At 34.7% G+C, this 26,895-nt stretch overlaps 3 protein-coding genes across 3 annotated transcripts; 2 read left to right on the top strand and 1 right to left on the bottom strand.

Annotated features, from left to right (window-relative positions):
* The first annotated feature begins 2,963 nt into the window (after positions 1-2,963).
* On the top strand, positions 2,964-3,873 carry LOC105985036 (olfactory receptor 2L13-like). The gene is given in 2 exon segments (XM_013015449.1): positions 2,964-3,613; positions 3,615-3,873. Coding segments are annotated over 2 exon segments (909 nt in total).
* A 12,154-nt stretch (positions 3,874-16,027) lies between these two features.
* On the top strand, positions 16,028-16,960 carry LOC105985035 (olfactory receptor 2L13-like). Its single transcript, XM_013015448.1, has one exon. It carries the CDS (start codon positions 16,028-16,030, stop codon positions 16,958-16,960), a length of 933 nt encoding a protein of 310 aa, XP_012870902.1.
* A 5,079-nt stretch (positions 16,961-22,039) lies between these two features.
* LOC105985034 (olfactory receptor 2L3-like) lies at positions 22,040-22,978 on the bottom strand. Its single transcript, XM_013015446.1, has one exon. The coding sequence runs from the start codon at positions 22,976-22,978 to the stop codon at positions 22,040-22,042; it is 939 nt and encodes a 312-aa protein (XP_012870900.1).
* Between the last annotated feature and the right edge of the window lie 3,917 nt (positions 22,979-26,895).

Genomic DNA, 26,895 nt, shown 5'->3' with positions numbered 1-26,895 from the left:
CGATCATTTCTGTCCATATCAACAGCAATGACACAGATTTACAACTGTAAATTGTAGTGGGGGGGGATGGCATTCAGTAGTCTACTACTTGATCTGTGTGTCTGGCCCTTTCATTTTTATTTTTATAGAAAGAACCTTGTTAACTTTGCCTATATTGGTCTGAAACTTGTAGTCCTTTTGCCTCATCCTCTGTATTAGCTGGGATATCATGTGTGCCACTATATATATTTATTTTACAGCTAATATTTGATGTATTGCAAGAGGTAGATGGGTTAAATACACTGTGTAATAGATTTGATGCCTAAGGAATGGATCAAAGGAGGCATTGGGTATTACCTTATTCCCAATTAGGTACGCAGGTATCCTGATGTGCCCAGCTTCTTCAGAATGAATGACTTTGATACGCATGGCCAGTATATTTATTAGCTGTTGTTATTTCTCTTAATGAGGGTAATCCATTTGCTCCTACTCAGAACTCTTTTCTCACCTAGAGAATCTGGGTGAGTTCCATATCTGAAACTGAGAGTAAATCTCTCTCTTTGATGTCTTATCTAAGACAGAATACAATTCAAGTTCTGATTCCTATAGAAATGTAACTACATCTTGTCCTTGTTTCAATGCTCTTGAACTGAAGAGGCTTGGTATTCAAGGTGTTTCCGAGGGATATTAATTAATTATCAAGTCAAATGCAACTCCCATAGAAGGGGTAGTAGTAGATACTGATAGACCTGTCTCTCCTTCACTTAACACGTTCTTGTTCCCTCTCTCTCTCATATATACATGCACACACACATATATGCATGCTATGTGGTATTGCTATACTATATATGTGTGTTATTTGGTATTGCTTTCTTATACATAATATTATAATGTAGCATATATTATTCTTTTATATATTATATATCTACATATAATATAGCATATGTTTTATATTATGTTATATATTATATTTCTATTATATATAAATGCTCTCTATATAAATATATAATAAAGCATTCCATATAGCATCAGATTTTATGCCAGCATTTGTTGTTTTTATACCTATATAAGACATTAAATTGGAATTACAAGTCTCAGAATCCTGTATTTTTATAAACATTCAAATTTGTATTCATTCTTCAAAATTATAGAAAATAAGTTAACTTTTCTTGCTACCTGTAAATAATGTCAACAAGACCCTAAAGGCTGTCTTTACTGTTAACACATTTTTTTTGTCTGTCGTGGGGCATGAACTCTGGGCCTGGGTGCTGTCCCTCAGTTCTTCAGCTCAAAGCAAACACTCTACCACCTGAACCACATCAGCACTTCCGTATCTAAAAAAATAGAAATATCATTAGGGAACAGAAAATATTCAAATAGTATTTTATAATTTGGATAAACATTATGAGACAATACTTCAATAGTTCTATGACTGACTTTGAATGGTGGACACATTTTCAGGAAAGTCATACAGGTGACATAAAACAACACTAAGAAGAGGATTCCACTTAACTATCTGGAATACTGCTAGCTAAAGAGAAAGCATGAGCAAATATAAACATAGACACCGCTGAGAGATGAATGTAAACTTCACAATTAAGCATGTAGAATGCTTCTAAGTCAAAGTTTTAGCTTCTGTTGGAAAAGTGTTCTATTGCATAGATTTTGTTTCTGAAATCCTAGATTTCCTCAGATAATAAGATTTATTATTACCCTTGAGCAATAAGCTTGGTGAGGAGTTATCTAGGATGAAAGGTTTCAGCCATCTTTACATTTGCTGCCAATGATGCTATACTTAAAGACCATATGCACATTTCTAACATGGTCGATTGGTGCCAGTCAACTTGACAGGGACTTTGATTCAGCAAAACAACACTGACGGAAGAAAAAGAAAATATTCAAATAAACTACAAAAACTCAGTCTTTTTATATGTTTTTATTGTAAAAAATACTGTACAGTGGGTTTACAGTTACATGAATAAGGTAATGAGTACATTTCCTATCCAGTATTGTTGCCTCCTCCTTTGTTTTTCCCTATCATTCCCTCCCTCCCCACCTCCCCATTTACTCCCCCTCCCCTGCCGCCAAAATTGTCTTGTACATCTTATTGTTACAAAGGATCAACCTGTATCCCTATTTAGCCATTTTGTTTTTTCCATTCCCCTCCCCAAAGTAGAAAATGTATATACCAGATCCAGGAAACCAGAATTACAAACAATGAAAAAGGGGGCGATACCGTGGGGGAGGAACATACCAAAGAAATAAAAAGATCACATAGTACATTATAAAAGGTTAAAAACAATAGCAAGAAAGAAAAAAACATTTGTGTCCCTCTCTTGGGGATCATTTTGCTTAGCATACCTTATATGATCACATGTGCATAGCTTTTGACCTTTACTGCTTGACCTACATATATATATATATATATATATATATATATTTAAACACACACACTAAATAAAAGAAACCATGGAACCTATATTTCTTTGGGTCTGGCTTACATCACTCAATATAATTTTTACCAAGTCTTTACATTTCCTACACAAATGGGGAAATGTCATTCTTTCTGATGGAGGCATAGAATTCAATTGTGTACTGTGGGAGGGCAGGGATGGGAAGGGGAAACTAAGGAGAAGGCAACAATGCTTGATAAGAAATGTACTCATTACCTTGCTCACGTAATTGTAACCCTTCTGTACGGTATTTTCACAATAAAAAAGACATTAATAATAAAAATCAATTGTGTGTATATATACACAATAAACAATAAAAAACTTATTAAGAAAAAATCAATTGTGTGTATATATACACAATAAACAATAAAAAAACTTATTAAGAAAAAATCAATTGTGTGTATATATACATATACATGTATATATACATATACATTTGTATATTAATTCATCTGTTATGCTTCATTTGATGGTTACACATTAAGTTTTGTTTTCAGGTTTCATTAAGGAAGCTACAAGGAATATATTTTCATGGAGAAATGGAATCAAACTTCAAGTGATTTTATTCTGTTGGGACTGCTGCCTCCGAATCAAACTGGACTACTTCTCTTGCTCCTAATCATGGTTGTGTTCTTTCTGGCCTTCTTTGGAAACTCAACCATGATCTACCTCATATGTGTGGATGTTCGGCTCCACACCCCCATGTACTTTCTCCTCAGCCAGCTTTCCCTCACAGATCTAATATATATCTCTACCACTGTCCCCAAGATGGCATTCAACTTCCTCTCAGGTGAGAAAAGCATCTCCTTTCTGGCATGTGGAATCCAAATGTTGTTCTTTTCAACCATGGCATGTTCTGAAGGCTTACTCCTGGCTTCAATGGCCTATGATCGTTTTGTGGCCATCTGCCACCCACTCCACTATTCCATTCGCATGAGCAAAAGGATGTGTGTGAAGATGATCACAGGATCTTGGATACTGGGCTCCATCAACTCCTTGGCACACACAGTCTATGCCCTTCATATGCCTTATTGCAGATCGAGGGCCATCAAGCATTTCTTCTGTGACATCTCAGCAATTTTGCCTCTGGCCTGTATGGACACTTGGCTCTATGAATATATTGTGTTTGTGAGCACAATCCTGTTTCTTCTGTTTCCCTTCCTTGGTATCACTGCTTCCTATGCATATGCATTCTAAAGAAGGAAGAAAAAAGGCCTTCACCACCTGTTCTACACATTTAACTGTGGTGACACTTTACTATGTGCCGCTTATCTATACATATCTTCGGCCCAGGAATTTCCGGTCCCCCACAGGAGACAAGATTTTGTCTGTCTTCTACAGCATCCTTACCCCCATGTTTAACCCCATTATCTACAGCCTGAGAAATAAGGAAGTCCTGGGGGCCATGAAAAGAGTACTTGGAAAGCTACATGTGTTATGACAGGCTTGCCATTTCAAGATTCATGAGTAGGGCGAGGTGAGATTCAGATTTCATTGCAGCATGTGTTACCTGGTCAGTCTCTGTGTCAAGTAAAAATCAAAACAAAAAAAGTGCTTTGGATGGTCTCTACTTAACAAAGGATAATTTGGTCTCAACAATTATTCACTTAATTCTCTTGTTCTTGCTGAGTAGGAGATCACATATTATTACTGTCCAACAGAAATGGGCTGTGAGTCACATATTACATCTAAAAGCTTTAATGATGCTTAAAAGAAAGGTATACTTCCCACACATGTTGGACATGTCTATTATTTTAATTTTATTTTTGTTTATATTAACAGATTATTACAACACAATTAAATGAAATTATTGCCATTCTCTTAGATATCCCTTTTTTCTAAGTCTTCAAAGCTTTGAATGTACCTCATGCTTACAGGACAGAAATAGTGAATGTGAAGTGCCATCTCTATAGTAACAATAAAACCATCAGATACAACATTACCCAGATAAATAAATGTTATGAAAAGGACAATAGTTTTAAATCGAATGTTATGGGAAGAAAGAAATGTCTTGACTATTATTTTTGAGAGTGTAAATTAGGAAATCCACTAGAAAATAGAATTTCGACTCAAATATTATATACAGAATAGAAATATAATAACCTCTTGCAATTCCTCTATTGAGTTCATATCTTAAGGGAATAAAATCGTAATGTTGAAAGACAGCATCATCCTTAGGTTTTTGAACATTCCGATATATTTATTAGTCAGGATACCCACGAATGGAAGGATTAATTAAAAAATGTGATGTTTATAAGCAGTGAAATTGCATACAGCCAGAAAATAGAATGAATTTCAATCATTTATAACATCATGAATGCACCTGAAGGGAATTTCGTAAATGGAATCAGTCTGAACTAGATTCAGTGGGTGGGAGCAGGTAAAATCATATAGCCTTCACTTAGAAGTGGAGAGTCTAGGGAGAGGACGGTAATGGGGGTCACAGAGATTGTTAATGACCAATTTTACATTCAGGGAGAAGTAATAAGGTCTGGTGAGCTATGACATAGTAGGGTAAATATAATTTAAAATAATGCCTAATATAACTCAAGATGGTTACAATGGAAAACCTTGGATGTATTCAACCTAAAGAAGTATAAAAGTTTGAGGATGTGTGTATGTGTGTGTGTGTGTGTGTGTGTGAGAGAGAGAGAGAGAGAGAGAGAGAGAGGCGTGGCTTTTCTGGTCTCAGTAACAATATTGAGATGCAAATGACCTGTCATTGTACAGAAAAATCGATCACATTCATGTTAACTTTTAAATTAATAAAATAATTTAAAAAATCTTTCAGAAGTTATTTATATTTAAAAGGAGGGAAAAACATCACTGAATAGTTGTTGTCTCAGCAAATGGAAAGAAAATTAGAAAGTTTCAGCTACAACTTGAAATACCATCTGTATATCACATGAGATAATATGCAAAGGGCATCTGAGAAACATTGTTCTGTGTCCTGGACTAGCAAATCATTCCACACATGCTTTAAAAAAATCCCCACCTTATCAACTGGGTATACATTTCAAGATAGAGTAACAATTAGCTGCAAAGACTTATTTGCAAATAGCAAGTTGATTGTTTCCTGTATTTCACTGCTATAAAATTTTCACATTTCATGACTTAGTGTGGTATAACCAAATTTCCAGCTTAACAACATTTTTCACTTTTTCTATTATAGATTAAAATTACAAGTTGGCTAAAACAAACATTAGAATGTGGCTGTGCTTATTTTGATATCCAAGACAACATATTGACTATTGGATGACTAATGTGCTCAATATGGAGACAACGAATAAAGGCATAGTTCACATTGTGGCAGGAGAATGAGGTCATATCCTACTCTTCAGAATGGTACTGAAGGTATTTAGGGATTTTCACTCTAAACTATGGCACATTGCTTCACTAATTGTGTTAAATTAAAGCAGTTTAGAGAGCAGTAGAGGATGGAAGAGGCTTTAGTGTGATTTCTCCTTGTGTATTTAAACTCTGGTTCTGCTAAGGTTCTTTTCTTGTGTTTTTCTGATAAACTAGACCTCTTTGATATGCCTAAAATAATCATTTGGAACCCATTGCCTGCTCTGTGGGTAAATGCATTTAAATACTTTCCAATGCTTATTTAAGTTTCTTAAAATAATTCATTACATCTAAAATTGCCTGTATATCCATTTCCCTTTTTCCTAGCTCCACTTCCAGCTTATGGATAGTTTATTGGATATAAGATTCTCAGGGAGTTTTTTTTTAACCTAGGTTTGCTTTGAACTGAAGTCCTCAGATATCTACCCCATGGGTATACTGAATTACAGGATAAGCCAACAGTGCCTGGTTCTTAAAGGATATTTGACAGGAGTATACTCTTTCTATTCTGAGATGAAATAATGTGCAGCGGTCCAGGAAGATCATATTTATTTTGCACTCACCTGAATTAAATTATTAAGTAATTTACATAGATATTTTCACTGAAAATTATTTATTTAAAGGAAGAGAAGAATATCACCAAGACATTAGGAGAGTTTCAGCTGCAACCTAAAATACAAATATGGCCTTATGTAGGGTGAAGTTCTATACTCCTTGATTTAAGGCACAGTACCTTACAAAACTTTCTATTGCTGAAGAGATTTAATCACATTGCGCCACAATCTATCATGTTTATTGGGTTAACTAGGTTTTTCAGCTATAAATTCACCTAAAAACAGTTTTAAAATGTACTCACTATATCATCCAACCCATCAACTTAGTGCCAACATTATTTTACACCTCTGGGACACTACATTCACTCTTCTCTGAAACAACTTAGGGCACATCCCAACCCTGAAAATTTGCTAGGCATCTCTACTGCATATTAGGTAACTTGGCATGTACCCCATCCTCAAGACATTTTAATTGTTTTTTTCTTTTAATGCATTTGTTTGATTTTTGGGGGGGGGTTGGCTGTGGGGCTTGAACTCTGGGCCTGGGTGCTGTCCCTGCACTCTTCAGCTCAAGGCGAGTGCTCTACCGCTTGAGCCACAGCACCACTTCCAGTTTTCTAGTGGTTTCTTGGAGATAAGAGTCTCATGGACTTTCCTGCCTGGGCTGGCTTTGATCCGTGAGCCTCAGATCTCAGCCTCCTGAGTAGCTAGGATTACAGGTGTGAGCCACTGGCGCCCAGCTTGTTTGTTATTGTGAAGGTGATGTACAGAGGAGTTCAGTTATATGTCACATAAAGAGAACATTTCTTGGCTGCTGGTCTTTGAGACGGAGTCCACCAGGCAGTCGCTGGCCCAAGATTTGACCTCTGAAAATGTGGCTTCTGTTTTCTCACAGTATAACAATGTAGTTCTGGGAGACAGTAAGAATTGACTCAAGCCTGTACATATTAAGACTGGAATTTTCAGGGCTCCTCTCTGCCGAACATAGCCAGCGTGCATCTGTGGCTGCAATGATAGCATCCTCAATGCCCATGGTCTCCAGATGGATGAGACAGGCACAGAAGGCATCCCAGTGGGGACTGGACTGTGGACAAAGAAAGTCTGGGTTTTGTTTGCTTGTTTTGAGACAGTGTCTGGCTATGTTACCTGGGCTGACCTCAAATGGCTAGGCTGAAGTAATACTCCTGGTCCTACTTTCCAAGTAGTTGGGATTACATACCGATGTCACAGTGCTTGTTTTCAAAGTTTGATAGGGTGAGGAACACAGTAAGGTTTGTATTTTGCACATGTTTTATGATGTATGTAATGTATTACTATACAAATTTAGGCATATAATCTTTAAATGAAAAAATATACATACTGTATATTAGAGCTGATGGAGTTCTGAACATTTACCCTAAAATATGGCACGTTGGCAACTGAATAAAAATGTAGTAATTTGAGGAACACAGCTGTTGGGAGGATTCTCAGACCTTCTTCTTCTCCCCTAAAGCATATGAGTGATATTCTCTGTATACACAGAAGAGGGGAGCATCGTTGCTTTTTCTTGGGTCAGGGAATGTCAATGCTGAGATGAATCTGTTCTATCATTTTTTCCCGCCATTCTATATTTTAAGCAACATTATTAAATGTAGTATAAAAACACTTAGGTTTACCTATTCAGATTGTTCATATCATGTAAATCTTGTTAATCTTATTTTTTACCTTGTTAATTTGTCACTTGTCAGTATATTTTCCAGGAAATCCCCCTATTCCAAATGGTATGTAACTTGATCATCGCAAGAATTATGGACAAGCTTGTGGATTAGTTCTCTCATTCTATTTTAGAATTGTTTCTACTGTGTGGGTCTTCAGTCAGTTCCAAGATTTTTTCATAACATGCTGTGGTACTTCCTGGACATGATTTTTGAGTCTGTGACTTTTTAATGTTTCCTCAAATTCGTGATTAGGGCATATCTTAAATCCTAGGGTCTTGAGTTGACCTATCCTCAAACAGCAGCCACTTTTTTTCTGTTGTATCTTCCAGTAATATACTTTCAAGTTCTTGCTGGACATTTTTCATGGTTCAAAGAAGACTTCTCTGCTTCCAAAGAATACACAGTCCATGAAGGATCTTTTAATAAGCTTCATTTTTGAATGAAAGGTATTTTTCTTTTTAGTAAATTAAAAGCATGGCAGATTCAATTAGATTCTAAATGTCAGTTTAAATTGATTGGAAAATCCTGTTTCAGCAGGGGTGAATGACTGGGATGATGATAACCCTAACAGGAGTGCATCATTCCCCAGCTGATATATAGCATGAAGACTAAGTTCCTAATACTCATTCTAACTAAGCATAGATTGAACCCTATGACAGGATCACCATGTACCAACAGCTTACTCCTACCCTCTGGTACCATCTCATTTGGTTTAGCTGCCTTCCCTCTCAACTTTTCCTGTTCTTTTCTCTCCCCCCTTTTACTTCCCTCCCCATTGACCTACCCATGTTCCCAACGACCATGCCATCAACAGTAAGCTTCTCCATCATCCTTGCATTCTACAGAGGTGTGTGTGTGGCGGGGGGTTGTTGAATGAGGAGGAAGGCAAAGAGAAGCAGACACTCTGGCAGCCAGACAATCCCAGGGAAAGAGAGACAGAGGAAAGCTTCCCATTTCCTTTCTTTTTCTCATCTGAAATCTTTATCTCGTATCTAGAGTTCATGCTCCAACATGTCATTCAGAGTCATTTAAACACTAGAGACTCTAGTGAGCTCTCCTTGAAATTCACTTAGAAGTTTTACACTGAAGAAAAAGTAATTGATACAGGCTTTTAAGCTGTATAAATTAGAAAAGAAAACAAATCTATGGCTTTTTTTAGATCTCTCTATTCAGAAACAACTTTTTTTTCTCTTCCATACAATAAAATTATAGAAAACCAAATTTTAATATGAAACTGGAACAAATACTAAGTAGTAGACTAAGAAATATGATGAAATATAGGGAGGCAGGAAGAAGAACTGTTTTTCCTTAGCACAATTTAAGCAATAAATGCATTTAAAAATAAATAAGAAAGAATGAATTTCACAACATGTGAATTCATTAACATTTGATGAGTTGGAATCCCTGTTTTGATCATAAAAAATTGCATGCATGAATAGGATTATCATGCTACCATGTAAAGAAGTGCAAATATTGTCAAAATAATACTAGACTGATTATGATAATCATTATTATTATAATGATAAAATTCAATAATTTGTTTGGATCCAAACAAGATGTAATCACTTTGGATGTCATCACTGTGGACACAGTCAAAACTACCATAGCCATCTTGTAAGGAGCTTGAGTGAGGGAATGGTGTAAATACCTGAATCCTCTTACTAGACCATTATGAAACAATTTCAAGTTGAAATGATTATTTGCACCAAATGAATTTAAGCCTATTGCAAGGTATGCTCATTGCAAAGAAAAACTGTTCTTTATTTGATAAACCTTCCAGTAACAAACTAGACACTTAAAAATCAGGACTGGGAATGTGGCTTAGTGGTAGAGTGCTAATCTAGCATGCTTGAAGCCCAGTGTTTGGTTTCTCAGTACCACATACACAGAAAATGCCAGAAGTAGTACTTTGGATCAAGTGGTAGAGTGCTATCCTTAAGCAAAAAAGTGTTCAGGCCCTGAGTTCAAGCCTCAAGACTGGAAAAAAAATCAGTGTTTTACATACTGAGCCCCTAATTAATTGAGTTTCTAGATTTCTGAAATCATTATTATGTTCTCTTAAATTGTAATTATCATACCAAGGTTTTCTGTGCCATAAAGTATACTCAGAAGGACATTTTTACCAGAAGCAAAACAAAAGATAGTTGTTCCCTAAAAACTGTAAAGGACTTTGTCAACTTACTCTTTTCTGAATACTTGGGTTACCAAAAGACCTCTAACTTGGGTTTTCATAAAGGTAGAATTGATTATTTGGTTGTCACTACCATGCATCAAGTGCCCTAACTTTCATAGATATGAGGTTCTTTATCACAGCATAATTGAATTAAGCCACAATTACAAAAGAAATTGGTTCTGATACTAGTTTTGTTGTGATTAATAGGACCATACAGAAACGTTTCCTGCAAGTCCATAACCATTAGGTCTCCAAAATAAAAAGAAAGTTTGTAATCAACATTGCCTAACATCTGTTACAGCTTTCATATCACATCATTCTCTGGGATAATGAAGTATATCCTTGTGTGATATAATTCTGGATGCCAGGTAGTTGTAGGATTGCTGATTTTCTTGTTTAGTTTTCCTTAAGTTCAGACAGGAGCTCATCACCAGATCAGTGAGGTTAATTGAAATCACAGAAGTTTTGATCTCTGTGGACCTGGACATGAGGGATCAATTAGAGCAAAGGAAGAACTTCTAAGATGTTATCATACATGATTCTGTACATAAAATAGAGGAATTCTCTTTTCTTCTAACAGTAGAATGTGAAAGCACTGAATAGGTATGTGTTTTCCTGTCTTCACATGTTCAAATGAAGTGCAAGGAAAATTTTGAACTAAGCAAATGTTTTAGGAGGGAAGTTGAAGTTATTTTCTGATTTACATAAAAAGAATGAATAGTAATGGTGCAGTGATTAATGAATGTGCCAACTTTTCCGTGAAACTTCATTCTAGGTATTTTTTATAGATAAATAAGGGTATATTATATCATAGGACAGATTTTTAATGTTTTTGTTTTATTGGGGTTGGGAGTTTAAATTGGGGTTTGAATTAATTAGGGGATTGTTCTACAACTTGAGCCTAGCCATTAATTATTTTACTTTATTTTTGTAGTTTCTTATTGCCAATACTGGCCTAAATTTTTAGAATTTATCTGTAAATCCTCCTACCTCTAACTCTCTTATAACTGGGATTATAGAAGTACGGGACCAACCTCTGTTCGTTGGTTGAGATAAAGTATCAATAACTTAGTGTTAGGTCTTACTTTTGAGCAAATTCCTGCTGTCTGTATTATCCAATTAGATGAGATTAGATAAGTGCCACCAAGTCCAGCCTCAGAAGATACATTTATTTTGATACAAAAATTTATTAGACTACAAATTTGTGTTGATCAGTGACATGATTTCATTGCCTCTATTCAGATGATGTGAACACATCTTGGTGTTTAAACCTATTAAATCTTCAACAGATTTTTCTACAGGGAATGGTATCATAATAAAACTACATCCTCACTTAAAATTAAAACTGAAGAACTTCAAGCAAGGTGAGTTCGCATGAAATTACTGAGCTGAGATGGTCTCAGTTAGCTTAAATAAGGACACTATTCTGTAGGTATGGTTTCTTGTCAGGAGGAAACCCAAAATTTCATAATGAATTGGAAAAGCTAAAGTGGACAAAAAACAGATGGTGTGGACTTAGTAGATTTCTACAGCATGTTGCTTTTGAAAGCTTTAGTCTTAATTAAGAGTCTGAATTTCCTTGAAACTGCTATCACTCAATGGTTAAGAGCAGGACTGGGCAAAGGTGACTGACACTTCTTGCATTTCGGCTATATGCTAATTGCAGACAAGAGAGGTCCCCAATTTTTGGTTTCAAACTTTCCATGAGTTTATTAACATTGAGTTAGCTGAGACTCCAAAAAATGTTTATTGTTTTTGTACTATCATACTATATAAAAGTTTATATTACTTGTTAATTTTGTAAATACATAAGCGGTCTTCAGTTTTCTACATTTATATAATCTCAATTAGACTAAAAAATATTCCTTTTAGAAAGAACAAGTTAGATAATACCCTTAGATGCACTCTGAAGTTATAGGAATAAAGTCCCTCAAATATGATGTAACCAATAGAATGGTACTTCTATAACTTTGGTACATTAAAGAAAGTTCATATCAGAAAAAGAAAGCAAAACTGCTGCTCACTAAGGAAACAGATCCTCACCTCTAGCAGAAGACTCAAAATCTTCATAGTAACAATGATATGTACAAGACACTATGTTGAAAGCAAACTTCACTGCTTCAGGGGTTGGGAGGGAGAAAGTTGGGGAGGTGGGGAAGGAAGACATGGTAGGGGAAAAATCAAGGAGAAGGTAACAACGCTCTATAGGAAATGTATTCATTGCCTTACTCATGTAACTGCGACCCCTCTGTACAGTATCTTTACAATAAAAATATATTAAAAATCTTCATAGCACACAGAAAGGAACTATTGTCTTTCATTGCCTCCATACCAGAGAACTTTCCCTGTAGGAAACAAAATAGTTATTGCAATATATATTATCAATCCATTTTGTGTTTCGTTGGTAATCTAATCTGAACAACAATGTAGCTAAATGCAAGAATGTAATTTTTTCAACACGAGTGAGTTATGGAATATGTGCAGTTAAAGCAGACTCTGTGGTCCAGGGCTTGCTCTAGAAAACCATCTCTTGGCAAGAATACATCTTCCTCTCAATTGAAACTTGGATCAAACAAAGGAATGTAATAATTACACAAAGAAGTTCCTGTTTCATCATTTCCAGGGCATGCATAATGAGAATTGAGTTTTTAAATGATCCCATCATTTATGTCCACATGAACAGCATTGACACAGATTCACAACTGTAAGTTGTAGAGGGGGATTGAATTCAGTGATCTACTGTTTGATCTCTGTGTTTGGCCCTTGCATTTTTATTTTGTTTTAGAGATGGAACCTAGTTAAATTTGCCTATATTAGTCTGGAACTTATAATCCTTTTGCCTCAACCTCTATATTAGCTGCCACCATGCCTCTACAGCTAATACTTTATACATTTCAAGGGGTAGAAGGGTTGAAATATATTATGTAAAAGGTATTAGGAATAAGAAACATATCAAATGAGTCATTAGGCATTATCTTATTCCTAACTAAAGTGCCAGCTGTCCTGATGTGCCCGGCTTCCTCAGGAAGAATGACTTTGATTTGCATGGCCAGTATACTTATTAGCTGTTCTTACTTGTCTTAACTAGCCCTCCTCAAGGTGTGCACCTATTCACAGCTGTTTCCTCACTTGAAGAATCTGGGTGAGTTCAATACCTGAAACTCTCTCCTTGATGTCTTATCTAGGAAAGATAACAATTGAGGTCCGGATTCTTACTACAAAAATGTCTCTACATCTTGTCCTCAGAAGCAATGTTCTTAAACTAAAGAAGCTTTATATTCAGGGTAGTTTCTAAGCCACTTACTGTAAGTATGATATTTATTATCAAGTATAATACAACTTACGTATAAGGGCTACTGGAAGATACCTATATACCTCCTTCTTCATCACTCATCAGGCTATTTATCTCTCTTATATATTGCATATATACATACATATATGCTATGTAGCAGTGTTTTAATATATAATGTAAAATATAAAATACAATATAATAATATAAATTTTACATCTATATCTTCTATATAAATATATATTTATATATTATATAAAATAAACATATAATTACTTATAATATAATATATACTATAAATAGTATAAATGCTATGTGTAACCTATGCAGTGTATATAATACACATAATATATATACCATATATAGCACATATTCATATAGTATATGTACTATATATACTACATATATTATATACAGTATATATTATAAAATACAGCATATTGTATATGTAGTTTATTATGTCTGTAATATATAAATACTATATTATATGTATATACATATATATATAATAAAGCCCTACCACACAACATTAGATTATGTGTCATGATTTGTTGTTTTATACACCTGTATAAAACATAATAAATTGGAATAACAGGTGTCAGAAACTGTATTTTTCTATAAATATTCAAATTTGTATTCACTCTTCAAAATTATAGAAAATAAGTTAATTTTGCTTGCTCCCTATCAACAAGGGCAACAAGATACTGATTCTGTTCTTGGCTATTAAAAAATTATTCATTGATTAGACTGTCTCAAGTCAGTGATCTCTTTGGAAGGCTGTGGCACACATGCTTCCCTCATTTATAAGAGAATACATATGCATAGCAGGAAATACTACTCAGAGACAAGACAAGAGAACTCAGAAAACATGTACTGAAAATATAAGAAATCACACTCACAATAACACATATTTAGAAGAATAGGTTAAAAACAGATAAAACATGTCACTGAGGAAAAGATTACTTACAAATTATCGTATGATAAAGAAAATGCATAATGGAAAAGAAGAAAATGTGATTCAGGAAGAGAGATTTTTAAATTAGCTTCACATTTGTTTTGTTACCTCAAATGATCACTACTTTATTTTGCCTTACCTTACTTGATTAAATATGAAGAGGATAAAGTAAAACAAATGACCTATGAATCCAGAATGTTTGGGCTGGTAGTGTTGCTCAACTGCTATAACATTTTCCTAGCAAGCATGAGCAAGGCTTTAGTTAAACTGCAGTACTGCTAAATGTGTTGACAGTGGTGAAAGCCTTTTTTTTTCCTTAATTGGGATGTATTTGGAAGATGACAAAGAGGACCCATCCACAGGAAGCAGAACAAGAAGAAAGCCATATCCTCTTTTGTAGCCACAAGCTCTAACCTTGTTCAAAGTGTAGCATCAGGCATAAGCCTCTGGAAAGGGTTGGTAGTTACATAAATTGAATTGAAAATGGTCCTAACATACATGATTCATTGCCAAATCATTTCAAATTGTTGGATCAGGAAGTGACTAGACATTTTCAGCATCCTCATATTCTCAAAATGTGATCCTATCCAAATTCTTCACAGGAAACTTATCTTTCACATGAACTTTCAGTTCATGTGAAATATTAAGAAATGAAGTAATATGAAAATAGTTTTATTAAGTATGAAACTTAAAGTCTATAGGTATAAAAAGTATGTTTGTGACAATATACAAGGCACATTGTATTTCAATATCATTTTCTTTTCTGCAGTTGCAAATTATTTTATTAGTTTGCAACTAAAAATAAGAAACGAATATTATGCAACATTTGACTGAAATATATAACCTACTTACATGAAAAAAGTGTGCACATTTGATTTTGAAATTTTTGTATCTTTAGAAAATATAAATCTCATTAGGGAATAGAAAATATTCAATTAACTAATAACAATTTGGATAGACATTATGAGACAAAAAATACTTCAACAGTTCTGTGACTGACTTTGAAAGGTAGACACATTTTAAGGAAAGGCATAGACATGACATAAAAGAACATGAGAGGTAAAACAAAAAGACGAGGTTCCTGCTTAACTATCTGGAGTAGTGGCAATTGAAGAGGAAGGATAAATAAATATAGACATAAACAAGGCTGAGAGATGAGTGTAAACTTCACAATTAACCATGTAGAATGCTTCTAAGTCAAAGTGTTAGCTTCTATTGCAAAGGTGTTCTATTACATGGATTTTGTTTCTGAAATCCTGAATTTCCTCAGGTAATAAGATTTATTATTAACTTTGACTAATGGGCTTGGGCAGGAGTTATCCAGGATAGGTGCATTACATTTGCTGCCAATGACACTATACTTAAAGACCATATGCACATTTCTAACATAGTTGATTGGTACCAGTAAACTGGAGAGGGATTTGGATTCAGCAAAAGAACATTGATGGAAGAAAAAGAAAATATTCAAATTAAACTACAAAAATGCAGTCTTTAATTCATCTGTTATGCTTCATTTGATGGTTACACATTAAGTTTTGTTTTCAGGTTTCATTAAGGAAGCTACAAGGAATATATTTTCATGGAGAAATGGAATCAAACTTCAAGTGATTTTATTCTATTGGGGTTGCTGCCTCCAAATCAAACTGGACTACTTCTCTTGCTCCTAATCATGGTTGTGTTCTTTCTGGCCTTCTTTGGAAACTCAACCATGATCTATCTCATATGTGTGGATGTTCGGCTCCACACCCCCATGTACTTTCTCCTCAGCCAGCTTTCCCTCACAGATCTAATATATATCTCTACCACTATCCCCAAGATGGCATTCAACTTCCTCTCAGGTGAGAAAAGCATCTCCTTTCTGGCATGTGGAATCCAAATGTTGTTCTTTTCAACCATGGCATGTTCTGAAGGCTTACTCCTGGCTTCAATGGCCTATGATCGGTTTGTGGCCATCTGCCACCCACTCCACTATTCCATTCGCATGAGTAAAAGGATGTGTGTGAAGATGATCACAGGATCTTGGATACTGGGCTCCATCAACTCCTTGGCACACACAGTCTATGCCCTTCATATGCCTTATTGCAGATCGAGGGCCATCAAGCATTTTTTCTGTGACATCTCAGCAATTTTGCCTCTGGCCTGTATGGACACTTGGCTCTATGAATATATTGTGTTTGTGAGCACAATCCTGTTTCTTCTGTTTCCCTTCCTTGGTATCACTGCTTCCTATGGACGGGTCCTTTTGGCTGTCTTTCATATGCATTCTAAAGAAGGAAGAAAAAAGGCCTTCACCACCTGTTCTACACATTTAACTGTGGTGACATTTTACTATGTGCCTTTTATCTACACATATCTTCGACCCAGGAATTTCCGGTCCCCCACAGGAGACAAGATTCTGGCTGTATTTTACACCATCCTCACCCCTCTGCTTAACCCCATCATCTACAGCCTGAGAAATAAGGAAGTCCTGGGAGCCATGAAAAGAGTACTTGGAAAGCTGCCTGTGTTATGACAGGCTTGCAATTCCAAGATTCATGAGTAGGGCGAGGTGGGATTCAGATTTCATTGATGGACATGTTACCTGGTCAGTCTATGTGTCAAGTAAAAAAGCAAACAACAAAAAGTGCTTTGGATGGTCTCTCCCGTTAAAAAATTGTAATTCGGTTCTTACACTTCAATTAATTCTCTTCTTCATCCTAAGACATCACATACCACTGTAATCCAATAGAAATGGGCTGTGAATCACATGTTTAACCTAAAAGCATTAGTGACACACTTAAAAGAAAATTACAATATTGTATGATGAATATATATTAATTTTGATTCTTATATTTAATTCAAAATAACAAAATGAAGATGAACAATACTCATTGCTATTTTATTATAATGCATCATACCCTACATACGAGGCACCTATTTAAGATTTTGATTACATTTCTGTTTATATTAGCATATTATTACAACTCAATTGACATGTACTTATTAGTATGCTCCTAGATTTCACTTTCATTGAGCCTTTCAAACTGTGTATATATTGCATAGTTAGAATACAGAAATAATGAACATGAAATGTCGTATATATAGTCACATCAAAACCAACAGATACAACTCTAACCAATTAAAAGAACTATTATGCAAAATACAATACTTTTAAATTCAATGTTATGGGAGGAAAGAAATTCTTTTGTCCATTATTTGTGAGTGTGCAGGTTAAGAAAGCCATTAGAAAATAGAATGTGTACTCAAATATTATTTACAAAATAGAGATGACCTCTATCACTAGCTAGAGGGGTCAAAAACTAAGGAAATGAATTCATAATTCTCAAAGACAGTAACATTCTCAGGTATTTGCAGTGTCTGACACCAAAGTCAGGCTATGGATTCAACCTAAATATCTATGAATGGGAGGATCAATGAAGAAAATGTGATGTTTATAAGCAGTGATATTACATACAGCCATAAAAATAGAATGATTTTCTATCATTTATGACATTATGAATGCACTTGAAGGGAATTTCTTAAATAAAACCAGTAAGAACTGGAATTATTTGGAGGTAGAAATCAAATGGCTTTCACTTAGAAGAAGAGATTATAGTGAGACAAAGGTAACGAGATCACAGAGATTGTTAATGACCAATGTTACATTCAGAGAAAAGTAATAAGGTCTGATGAGCTATGACACCATAGGGTAAATATAGTTTAAAATAATGATTAGAATATCAAGATAGATGTAATAGAAACTTTTTGATGTATTTAATCTAAGGAAGTATAAAAGTTTGAGGCAATAGCACAATTCCATGATTGGAGCGTGTATACTTGAATTAAAATATTAGATTGTAATATAAATAAGCACAATCATCTCAATAAAATATTTAACATATGAATATGAGGCAGGTAAAATAGATCTGTGGCATGTAAAATAAGGATAATGGGTACAAAAGTAACAAGCACAACGATCATCTTGTGTTAATGAGAGATGGAATGTTCTTCTCTTTAGCAGGCCATCTAGGTAGTATTTGAAGCCTGGAACTGATCCTCAACTCCCATTTCATGTCATAATGCTCTATCATTCTGTGTGTCAGGGCTTTTCTGATCTCAATAACAATACTGAGATGCAATCATCTGTCACAGTACAGAAGAATTGATTACATTCATGTTAACTTTTAAATTAATAAAATAATTTACAAACTCTTTCAGAAGTTATTTATACTTAAAAGCAGGGAAGAACATCACTGAATGGTTGTTATCTCAGCAAATAGAAATTAAAAAGTTTCAGCTACAACTTGAAATACCAACAGTATATCACATGAGATAGCATGCAAAGAGCATGGGAGACACAGTGTCCTGTGTCCTGGACTAGTAAACAATTCTACACATGCTCAATTTATAATGGAACATTCTTACTCTGTCAACTGGGTATACATTTCAAAATATATAGAAGATGCCAAAAATCGCAGATAGAATATTAGCAAGTCTGCAATGCTTGATAAGAAATGTACTCATTATCTTGCCCATGTAATTGTAACCCCTCTGTACAGTATGTTCACAAAAAATTAAAATTAAAATTAAAAAAAACAATAGTAGCAAGCCCTCTTGAAGGCTTTTTTGTGTAGATTCATATGTTATGATGAAAGTATACAATTTAGTACAATTACAAAAATTAGCTGCAAAAAGATTACTTGCAAATAGCTGTTGATTGTTTCCTATCATTCACTGCTCTGACATTTTCACCTTTTCCATTAAAGGAAGAACTTCATGAATTATTTTGGCATGATCATGTTTTCAGCTTTTTCATTCTTTTTCTATTATTGATTAAAATTGCAGGTTTATATGAGCAAGCATTAAAATGTGACTGTACTTAGTGTGATAACAAGACAACACATTGATAATTTGATGACTAATGTACTCAATCTGAAGACAACTAATAAAGGCACACTTCTCACTGTGGCTGTAGAATGAGATCATATCCTACTGTTTAGAATGGAACTAATGGGATAGAGGGACATTCACTCTAAACTATGGCACTTTGCTTTAGTAATTATGCATAATTAGGGCAGTTTAAAGAGTAGTAGATGCTGGAAGAAGCTTTACTATGATTTTTCTTTGTGTTTGTTTTAAGCCTAGATCTGCTAAGGAAAAAAAAAACTTAACTCTGGTCTCTCTTTAGGTTGTTGTGATCTACTTTAGACTTCTTTGATATGTCTAAGATAATCATTTATAACCCATTGCCTGCTCTGTGTGTAAATGGATTTTAATATGTTCTAAATCTCATTTAAGTATCTTGAAATGGTTTATTATTCCAATAATTGCCTGCACCTTCACATCCCTTTTCTTTAGCTCCACTTCCAGTTCTTTGATAGTAAATAATTTACATAGATATTTGCATTTAAAATTATTTACTTGCGGGCTGGGAAGGTGGCTCAGTGGTAGAGTGCTTGCCTTGCATTCTCGAGGCCCTGGGTTCGATTCCTCAGCACCACATAAGCAGAAAGAAAAAAGCCGGAAGTGGCGATGTGGCTCAAGTGGTAGAGCGCTAGCCTTGAGCTGAAGAGTTGAGAGACAGCGCCCAGGCCCAGAGTTCAGGCCCCACGACTGGACCAAAAAAAAAAATTATTTACTTGCCAGGTGCCAGTGGATCACACCTGTAATCCTAGTTACTCAGGAGGCTGAGATCTGAGGATCAGAGTTCAAAGCCAACCCATGCAGGAAACTCTATGAGATGCTTATCTCCAATAAACCACCAGAAAAAAACAGAAGTGGTGCTGTAGCTCAAGTGGTAGAGTGCTAGCCTTGAGCTGAAGAGCTGAGGGATAGCTCCCAGGCCAGAGTTCAAGCCCCACGACCCCCCCCCCACCCACACACATACACACACAAAATTTATTTGCTTAAAGGAAGAGAAGAATATTACCAAGTAGCTGAACAATATAGGTTATAAAAGACATTTGGAGAGTTTCGGCTGCAAATGAAAATACAAATATGGCCTTACATGGGGTGAAATTCTATGCTCACAATACCTAACAAAACTTTCTATTGCTGAAGAGATTTAATCATATTGTGCAAAAATCTATAATATTTATTTGATTAACTAGGTTTTGCAGCCATAAATTCACATTAAAACAGTCTTAGAATGTACTCACTATATCACCCAATCCATCAACTTAGTGACAACATTATTTTACACCTCTAGACACTACATTCACTCTCATCTGAAAAAGCTCAGGGAGTTCCCGAACCAGGAAAATTTGCTATACATCTCCAGTGCATACTAGGTAGCATGGCATGCACTCCATTATCGAGACTTTTTTATTTTTTTAATATTAATGTCTTTTTATTGTTATTGTAAAGGCACTATGCAGAGGGGTTACAGTTACATATCAGATAAATAGTACATTTCTTTTCTAACATTGCCACCACCTTCCTTGCTGTCACTCCAATTTTTCTTTCCTTTTTCCACACATAGCTATATATACTTAATTTTCAACATAATGTCTAGAGAGTATCACCGATGTATTTGTTTATACTGGGTCCCATCATTTCTATGTCCCTTCTTACTCTCTCAAAGACAGATAAATGAACAAGCAAGAAAAAGAAAGTAAAAACAGCAACAAAAAAACCCTCTGTTTCCATTTCTTGTAGTTCATTTTGACATATATTATTTTATTTGGCCAGATACACATAGCTATTGCAACTCTGTGTTACCCTTTTTTCAAAATCATCATCCCACTAGCCATCTGTTTGTGTGTGTGTGTGTGTGTGATTGATTTTGTTGTTGCTCTTGTTTTATAGCTTCCATGAACAACCAGTTATATTGGTGACTAAGCTGTAGCCTCGATGAATATAATTGCTTTATAGGCGTCAACTTTCCCTAGCGGGTTTCAGTGTATGTATAAAGAAGAAGAAAATAAAACCTCATCTGAAATCTGTATCTAGTATCTAAAGTTCAAACTCCTGTATGAGTCATCCAGAGTCATTTAAAGACTTCAGGGTCTCTAATGAGCTCCCTTTTAATTTCATTTATAAGTTCTACACTGAAGAAAAGATAACTGGTGCAGGGTTGTATGCTGTCTACTTAAGAAAATAACAAATCTATGCCTTCTGATTAGGTCTATCTGTTCATGAACTATGGTTTTTTTCTCTTCCACATGATAAAAATTACAAATTTTTCATTTGATAATAAATAAATCATATGTAAGATATAAATATATTTATTATATTGAATGCCAACTCCAGTTAGACTATTTCCAATCTCATTTCAACAAGACTAAAAAAGTCTGCCCCTTAGACAACAAATTTGCACATAATATTTGCATTTTAACTATTGAAAAATATACTACAAAATGTTATGCTTTTGTACTACAGATGTTCATATACATGAATGTATGTCTCTGTGTGTGCATGTGTATGTACCTATATGTGTGTGTGTGTGTGTGAGTGTGAACATTTGTAAGGCAATTTGGTCTACATCTGAGTATTTTTTGTTATGTAGATTGCCTTGGAAACTTAAACAATAACATTAAACAATATTATTGTTACTATCCACTATTGAGTAAACTTACAAAAGAGTTCTGGAGACTCAGATGGAAAAATGCTTCTACCGGCTTAAAGAGCAAATTCTCTGAGTCACTCTTCTCAGTGCCCCCATTACTTCTTTGTTTCTCAGGCTGTAGATGATGGGGTTGAGCATTGGGGTAAGGATGATGTAGAATACAGCCACAAACTTGTCCTCCGCTGGAGATCGGAGGGATTTGGGACGTAGGTAAGTATATGCAAAGGGTGCGTAGTAGAAAGTCACCACAGTGAGGTGGGTGCTGCAGGTGAAGTAGGCCTTCTTCCTCCCTGCCCCGGAGTGCATGCGGTAAACAGCAAGGAGAACCCGACCGTAGGAATACATGATACCAGTAAATGGAAGCATGAGAAAAAAGGTGGTGCTCAAAAATACCGTGTATTCATAGAGTGAGGTGTCCATGCAGGCCAGAGTCAACATGGCAGGGACATCACAGAAAAAGTGATTGATAGCCCTTGATCTGCAAAAAGGGATATTGAGCGCATACCCAGTGTGAGCACAGGAGTTCACAGAGCCCAGTACCCAGGATCCCGATATCATGAGCACACACACTCTTTTGTTCATACGAATGGGGTAGTGGAGAGGAAAGCAAATAGCCACATAACGGTCATAGGCCATAAAAGCCAGTAGCAATGCTTCAGCACCAGCTAAAGTCAGAAAGAGGAAGATCTGAATGCCACACTCAGCAAAGGAGATAGACTTCTGACCCAACATGAAATTTGAAACCATCTTGGGGACAGTAGTGGAGATGTAAGTCAGGTCCATGAGGGAGAGCTGGCTAAGTAAGAAATACATGGGAATGTGGAGGTGGCTATCTAGGAGGATGAGGAGAATCATGGAGAGGTTGCCAACCAAAGCAGTTAGGAAGACAAGAACAATAAGTATCAATAGGAAAAGGCCAATCCTTGATGGGGGGAATAGTCCTATTAAGATGAAATCTGTTGAAGTTTGATTGTACTTTTCCATAGGCTGTTCATTAACTTTTTTCCTAGAAGCACATAATACAGAAAATTAGAAATAAAACATTGAATGATTTGAACACATTAATCATACTGTGATTTCTTCATAAAGTATGACAGCTCTAAAAAATAAGTCTGTTGAAAACTGAAACTTAATTTTGTATCTCATGTATAAACTTCAAGAAACAAACTCAAGTTAGACAAGTAATTCACAGAAATTTACAAGTGTATAAAATGGATATATTAATTTTATTGGGTGTATTTCAGTATAAACATATTACTTCCTTAAAAATCATGTGTCTTAAACATGGTATATCATGCTTTATGCATAGGGCTTTTATAAGTTTCTTAAATATATACCTATTATTGGGTATATTTTTATCATTCTCTTGCTTTGGCTATTCTTTTCTATTCAGTCGTATCACTTATTCTGAAATTGAAATAGACATTCTGTTTAAGTTCAAAAACAGTATCTTTCTTGAGAATTTCTTACAAATAAATGCAGAAACAAAGTATTTTATAATCAGATGTTCGATTTTGTTCATGTCTTCAAAATATCTCTAATTCTTATCAAGTGTTAACTATACAAAGTATTTTCACTCACATTCAGAATACTCTAAACAGAAACTTCGCATGAACATCTATACCCCGCATTCATTATTCAAAACGGGTATGTATGTTTTTCCTTTCGCTCAAGCTTACAGAACATTGCACATGACTTTACATTACAAAGTTTCTTACTTTCCTTTTTTTTCTTTTCCATACTTAGAATTATTTGCATTTTGAAATATATATAGAATATAATTAACATTGTAATAATTATGGTTTTTGCAGGAGAATTTTCAAGTTGTATGATTCTTTAGAAAAACTAATATTCCAAACAAATGCAGAAAACTGGCACTTAAAGGGTATAGAGAGAAAGTAAGGGGAAAGGGATAGACAGATGAAGAGAGGAAGCGGGAGAATGCAACCATATCATATACATTGTGGTTGGTTTGGGATGGATGGGGAAAATAATGAAAGGGTGATTTCAATCTAGTTGTGTTATACTTATAATACTCTAGGCTGAATGAAAATTCTTATACAGCTACATAAATATAATAAAAGCATAATTTCTAAAAAAGAAACAAATAAATACGTTATAAATTAAGTGAATATAGAGAAGAGAATAGAGGGACAACCACAATGCAAAAGTGCATGCCTTGTGACACAATATCTGTCAATGGACTGAATCAGTCTTTAAGTGCTAGAAAGAACAAAGCCTACTATATCTTCAACGTGGGTATTAATTGTAATGTTCTCCTTGAGGGAGAAGAGATCTGTAGAAAGCTCAGCCTTCTCTGACCTGAAAGGGATGCCATACTTTCGTGCGGCCTGGAAACATAACTCATCACAGTGAGAAAAGCTAAAGAAAAGACAGAAACATAGTGAAAATGCACAGAAAACACTCTCACGTGTGCACCTATCCACACACACACACACAACTGCACTGAGTCAATTAAAAACTATGAAACTATACAGCAAAGACACTGAAACAAAAACAACTTGAAATGTGGGTGAGTATTAAGGGAAATTGGGGACAGATGATTGGAGAGAGGACTGATGGTTGGATACAGTAGTAATTCTCAAAGTACATAAGTTAAAATAGCATTAATAGAATAGATATGAGGGAAAAGAAGAGTGATGGAGGGGTGACACTGATCAGAATCTGTTGGACACATAAAAGGACAAGTTTATTTGAAATATCTTCATACAGAAACTTGAAGATAATAAAATAAACTAAATATCAAATTAAATAATAAATAAATAAATTAAAATACTTAAAATATTAGTAGATATCCATCTACAGGAGTTTAATATCAGAAGTTTGTGTAGAGTGAGAGTCCCCATTAGGAGATACAGTTATTGTTTAAAATAATAGAAAAAGGCTTGAGCATTGAGGCTATGAAATATTTGTTTTATCCTGTCTAATACCAAGTAAATATTTAGGCATGATTTAAATAAATATTAAATTCTTATTAACTAATAGTCTACAGTTAATAAAGGAAGAGGACTCAAAGCATTCCATATGTGAATCTAGAAACAAATTGTAAGTAAATGCAGGATGCTTAGTTTGTTTGGTTCAAATGGGTTTCTAACTCCATGTGGCTACTGAGAATCTCCAGGTTAAAAAAATACTAGGAGAAAGTGGTTCTGTGGCTCAAGTGGTAGAGTACTCGCCTTGAGCTGAAGAATTGAAAGACAACACCCAGGCCCAGAGTTGAAGCCCCACAATCGATTTAAAAAATTATATATATATATATATATGTATATATGTACATATATATATAATCTTATATATATACATATATATAATCTTATATATATACATATATATATACATATATACCAGGAGAGCTAGATTTTCTATGCACTGATGTTTAGATTCCTTATATACTGATCTTAGAGTGTTATACAGTTATAATTTTATATGACTGGCATATTTGAACTAGAGTATTTGAAAACTTGAATAAAATAAAAATTGCAATTCCTTCCATCATTTATATTTTCAAAATATCTGTCAATAATAATATTTTCATAAGTCAATGAGTATTATTTTCATTAAGAAGAGAAATAATGATGTAAAATATATGTTCTATGGCACTATGTTTCTTAGCTGCCTATTAAGCATCTTTTGAATGATTTCTTGATCTATTTCTAGGTGACAGCTCTCATGTGACATCATTTCAAGAAATGTTACTCCTTATCGAAAAGCAAGCTTAGCTATTGAATATGTATATTAAACACTAAAGTTAACACAATAGTTTTGCATCTGTAATAAACTACAAATAGGTTACTATAATTTATATGGATAACTCCACTGAAATAGTAGTAAATAATCCATTTACAGACTCTTCAAAAAGATGTCACCTGTCTTGATTTTCCTAAAAATATATGTTAGAGTATCAACATTAATTGCCCTTACAGGAAAAATAAAAGTAAAAAAATATGAGGAAAACGTCATGGTAAGTTAAAATAAACATCATAAACTTGTAAAAGGCTGTGCTTGATAAATCAACTTGCCTTGATTACCCCAACTCTGAAGAATCTGATCATGTATAAACCCCTACCAGGATGATATCACCTTAAATTTTGACCAATAACCATATGAATAACAGAATCATTAACAATTTACAGATGATAAAATGAATTCCTCTGATGCCTTGCCAATAATTTAGACTTGGGGTGAAGTTGACATAAATCTAGCTAATATTTATTGTTGACAATGCTGATACAACAGCATTATGTTTTAAACTACCCAGTTAAATAAAACTTATATAAACCAAAGTCAATAAAACAGGAATTCATCATGGGCATTTACTGGAGGAAAATTCACAAGAAATAAGGTGTATCAGTGAACTTGTTCAGTATCTACATTTTATTTCCTCCTAGGTCTCGTTCTCTTTGTTTTCACATACTGTCTTTGTCATGTTCTCATTCTTCCCTACAAAAATAAAATATTGATGATATGTGGTGGGGATGCACAGATCAATTGCATATCCTCTCCAAGTGACTCTAATATCTGAATTTCTCTCAATACTACAGTACGCTTGCCTAGGAAATTTTACTAGAGCCAAATACTCACATTGCTTTACAAATGATTTGAATGAATGTGTAAATTTCAAATGTATGTGTTTAGGATAACTTCTCCACTGCTTATACGAGATAATTCACAGTAAATTCTGGCAGAGCACCTTGGATACATCATCGCTAAAGAATAGCTGGGACATTTAATCATCACTATCCTTAGCATCACCATGGAAAACAACCTAGCATTCCATTCAATTATGAAGAAGCATTATAGAGTGCTCACATGCTCATTTAACTGAAGTTTTTACTGATTTTTATATGAACTAAAAAAATCAAAGGTCAAAATAAACTGAA

Source organism: Dipodomys ordii, unplaced genomic scaffold (assembly GCF_000151885.1).
Source record: "Dipodomys ordii isolate 6190 unplaced genomic scaffold, Dord_2.0 Scaffold27, whole genome shotgun sequence".
In the NCBI taxonomy this organism is placed as follows: domain Eukaryota; kingdom Metazoa; phylum Chordata; class Mammalia; order Rodentia; family Heteromyidae; genus Dipodomys; species Dipodomys ordii.
Note: the sequence above shows the minus strand (reverse complement) of the source record. Positions and strands in the feature narration are given on the sequence as shown.

Coding starts and splice junctions, on each gene's coding strand:
- LOC105985035 (XM_013015448.1), top strand. CDS start 16,028: ATGGAGAAATGGAATCAAACTTCAAGTGATTTTATTCTATTGGGGTTG.
- LOC105985034 (XM_013015446.1), bottom strand. CDS start 22,978: ATGGAAAAGTACAATCAAACTTCAACAGATTTCATCTTAATAGGACTA.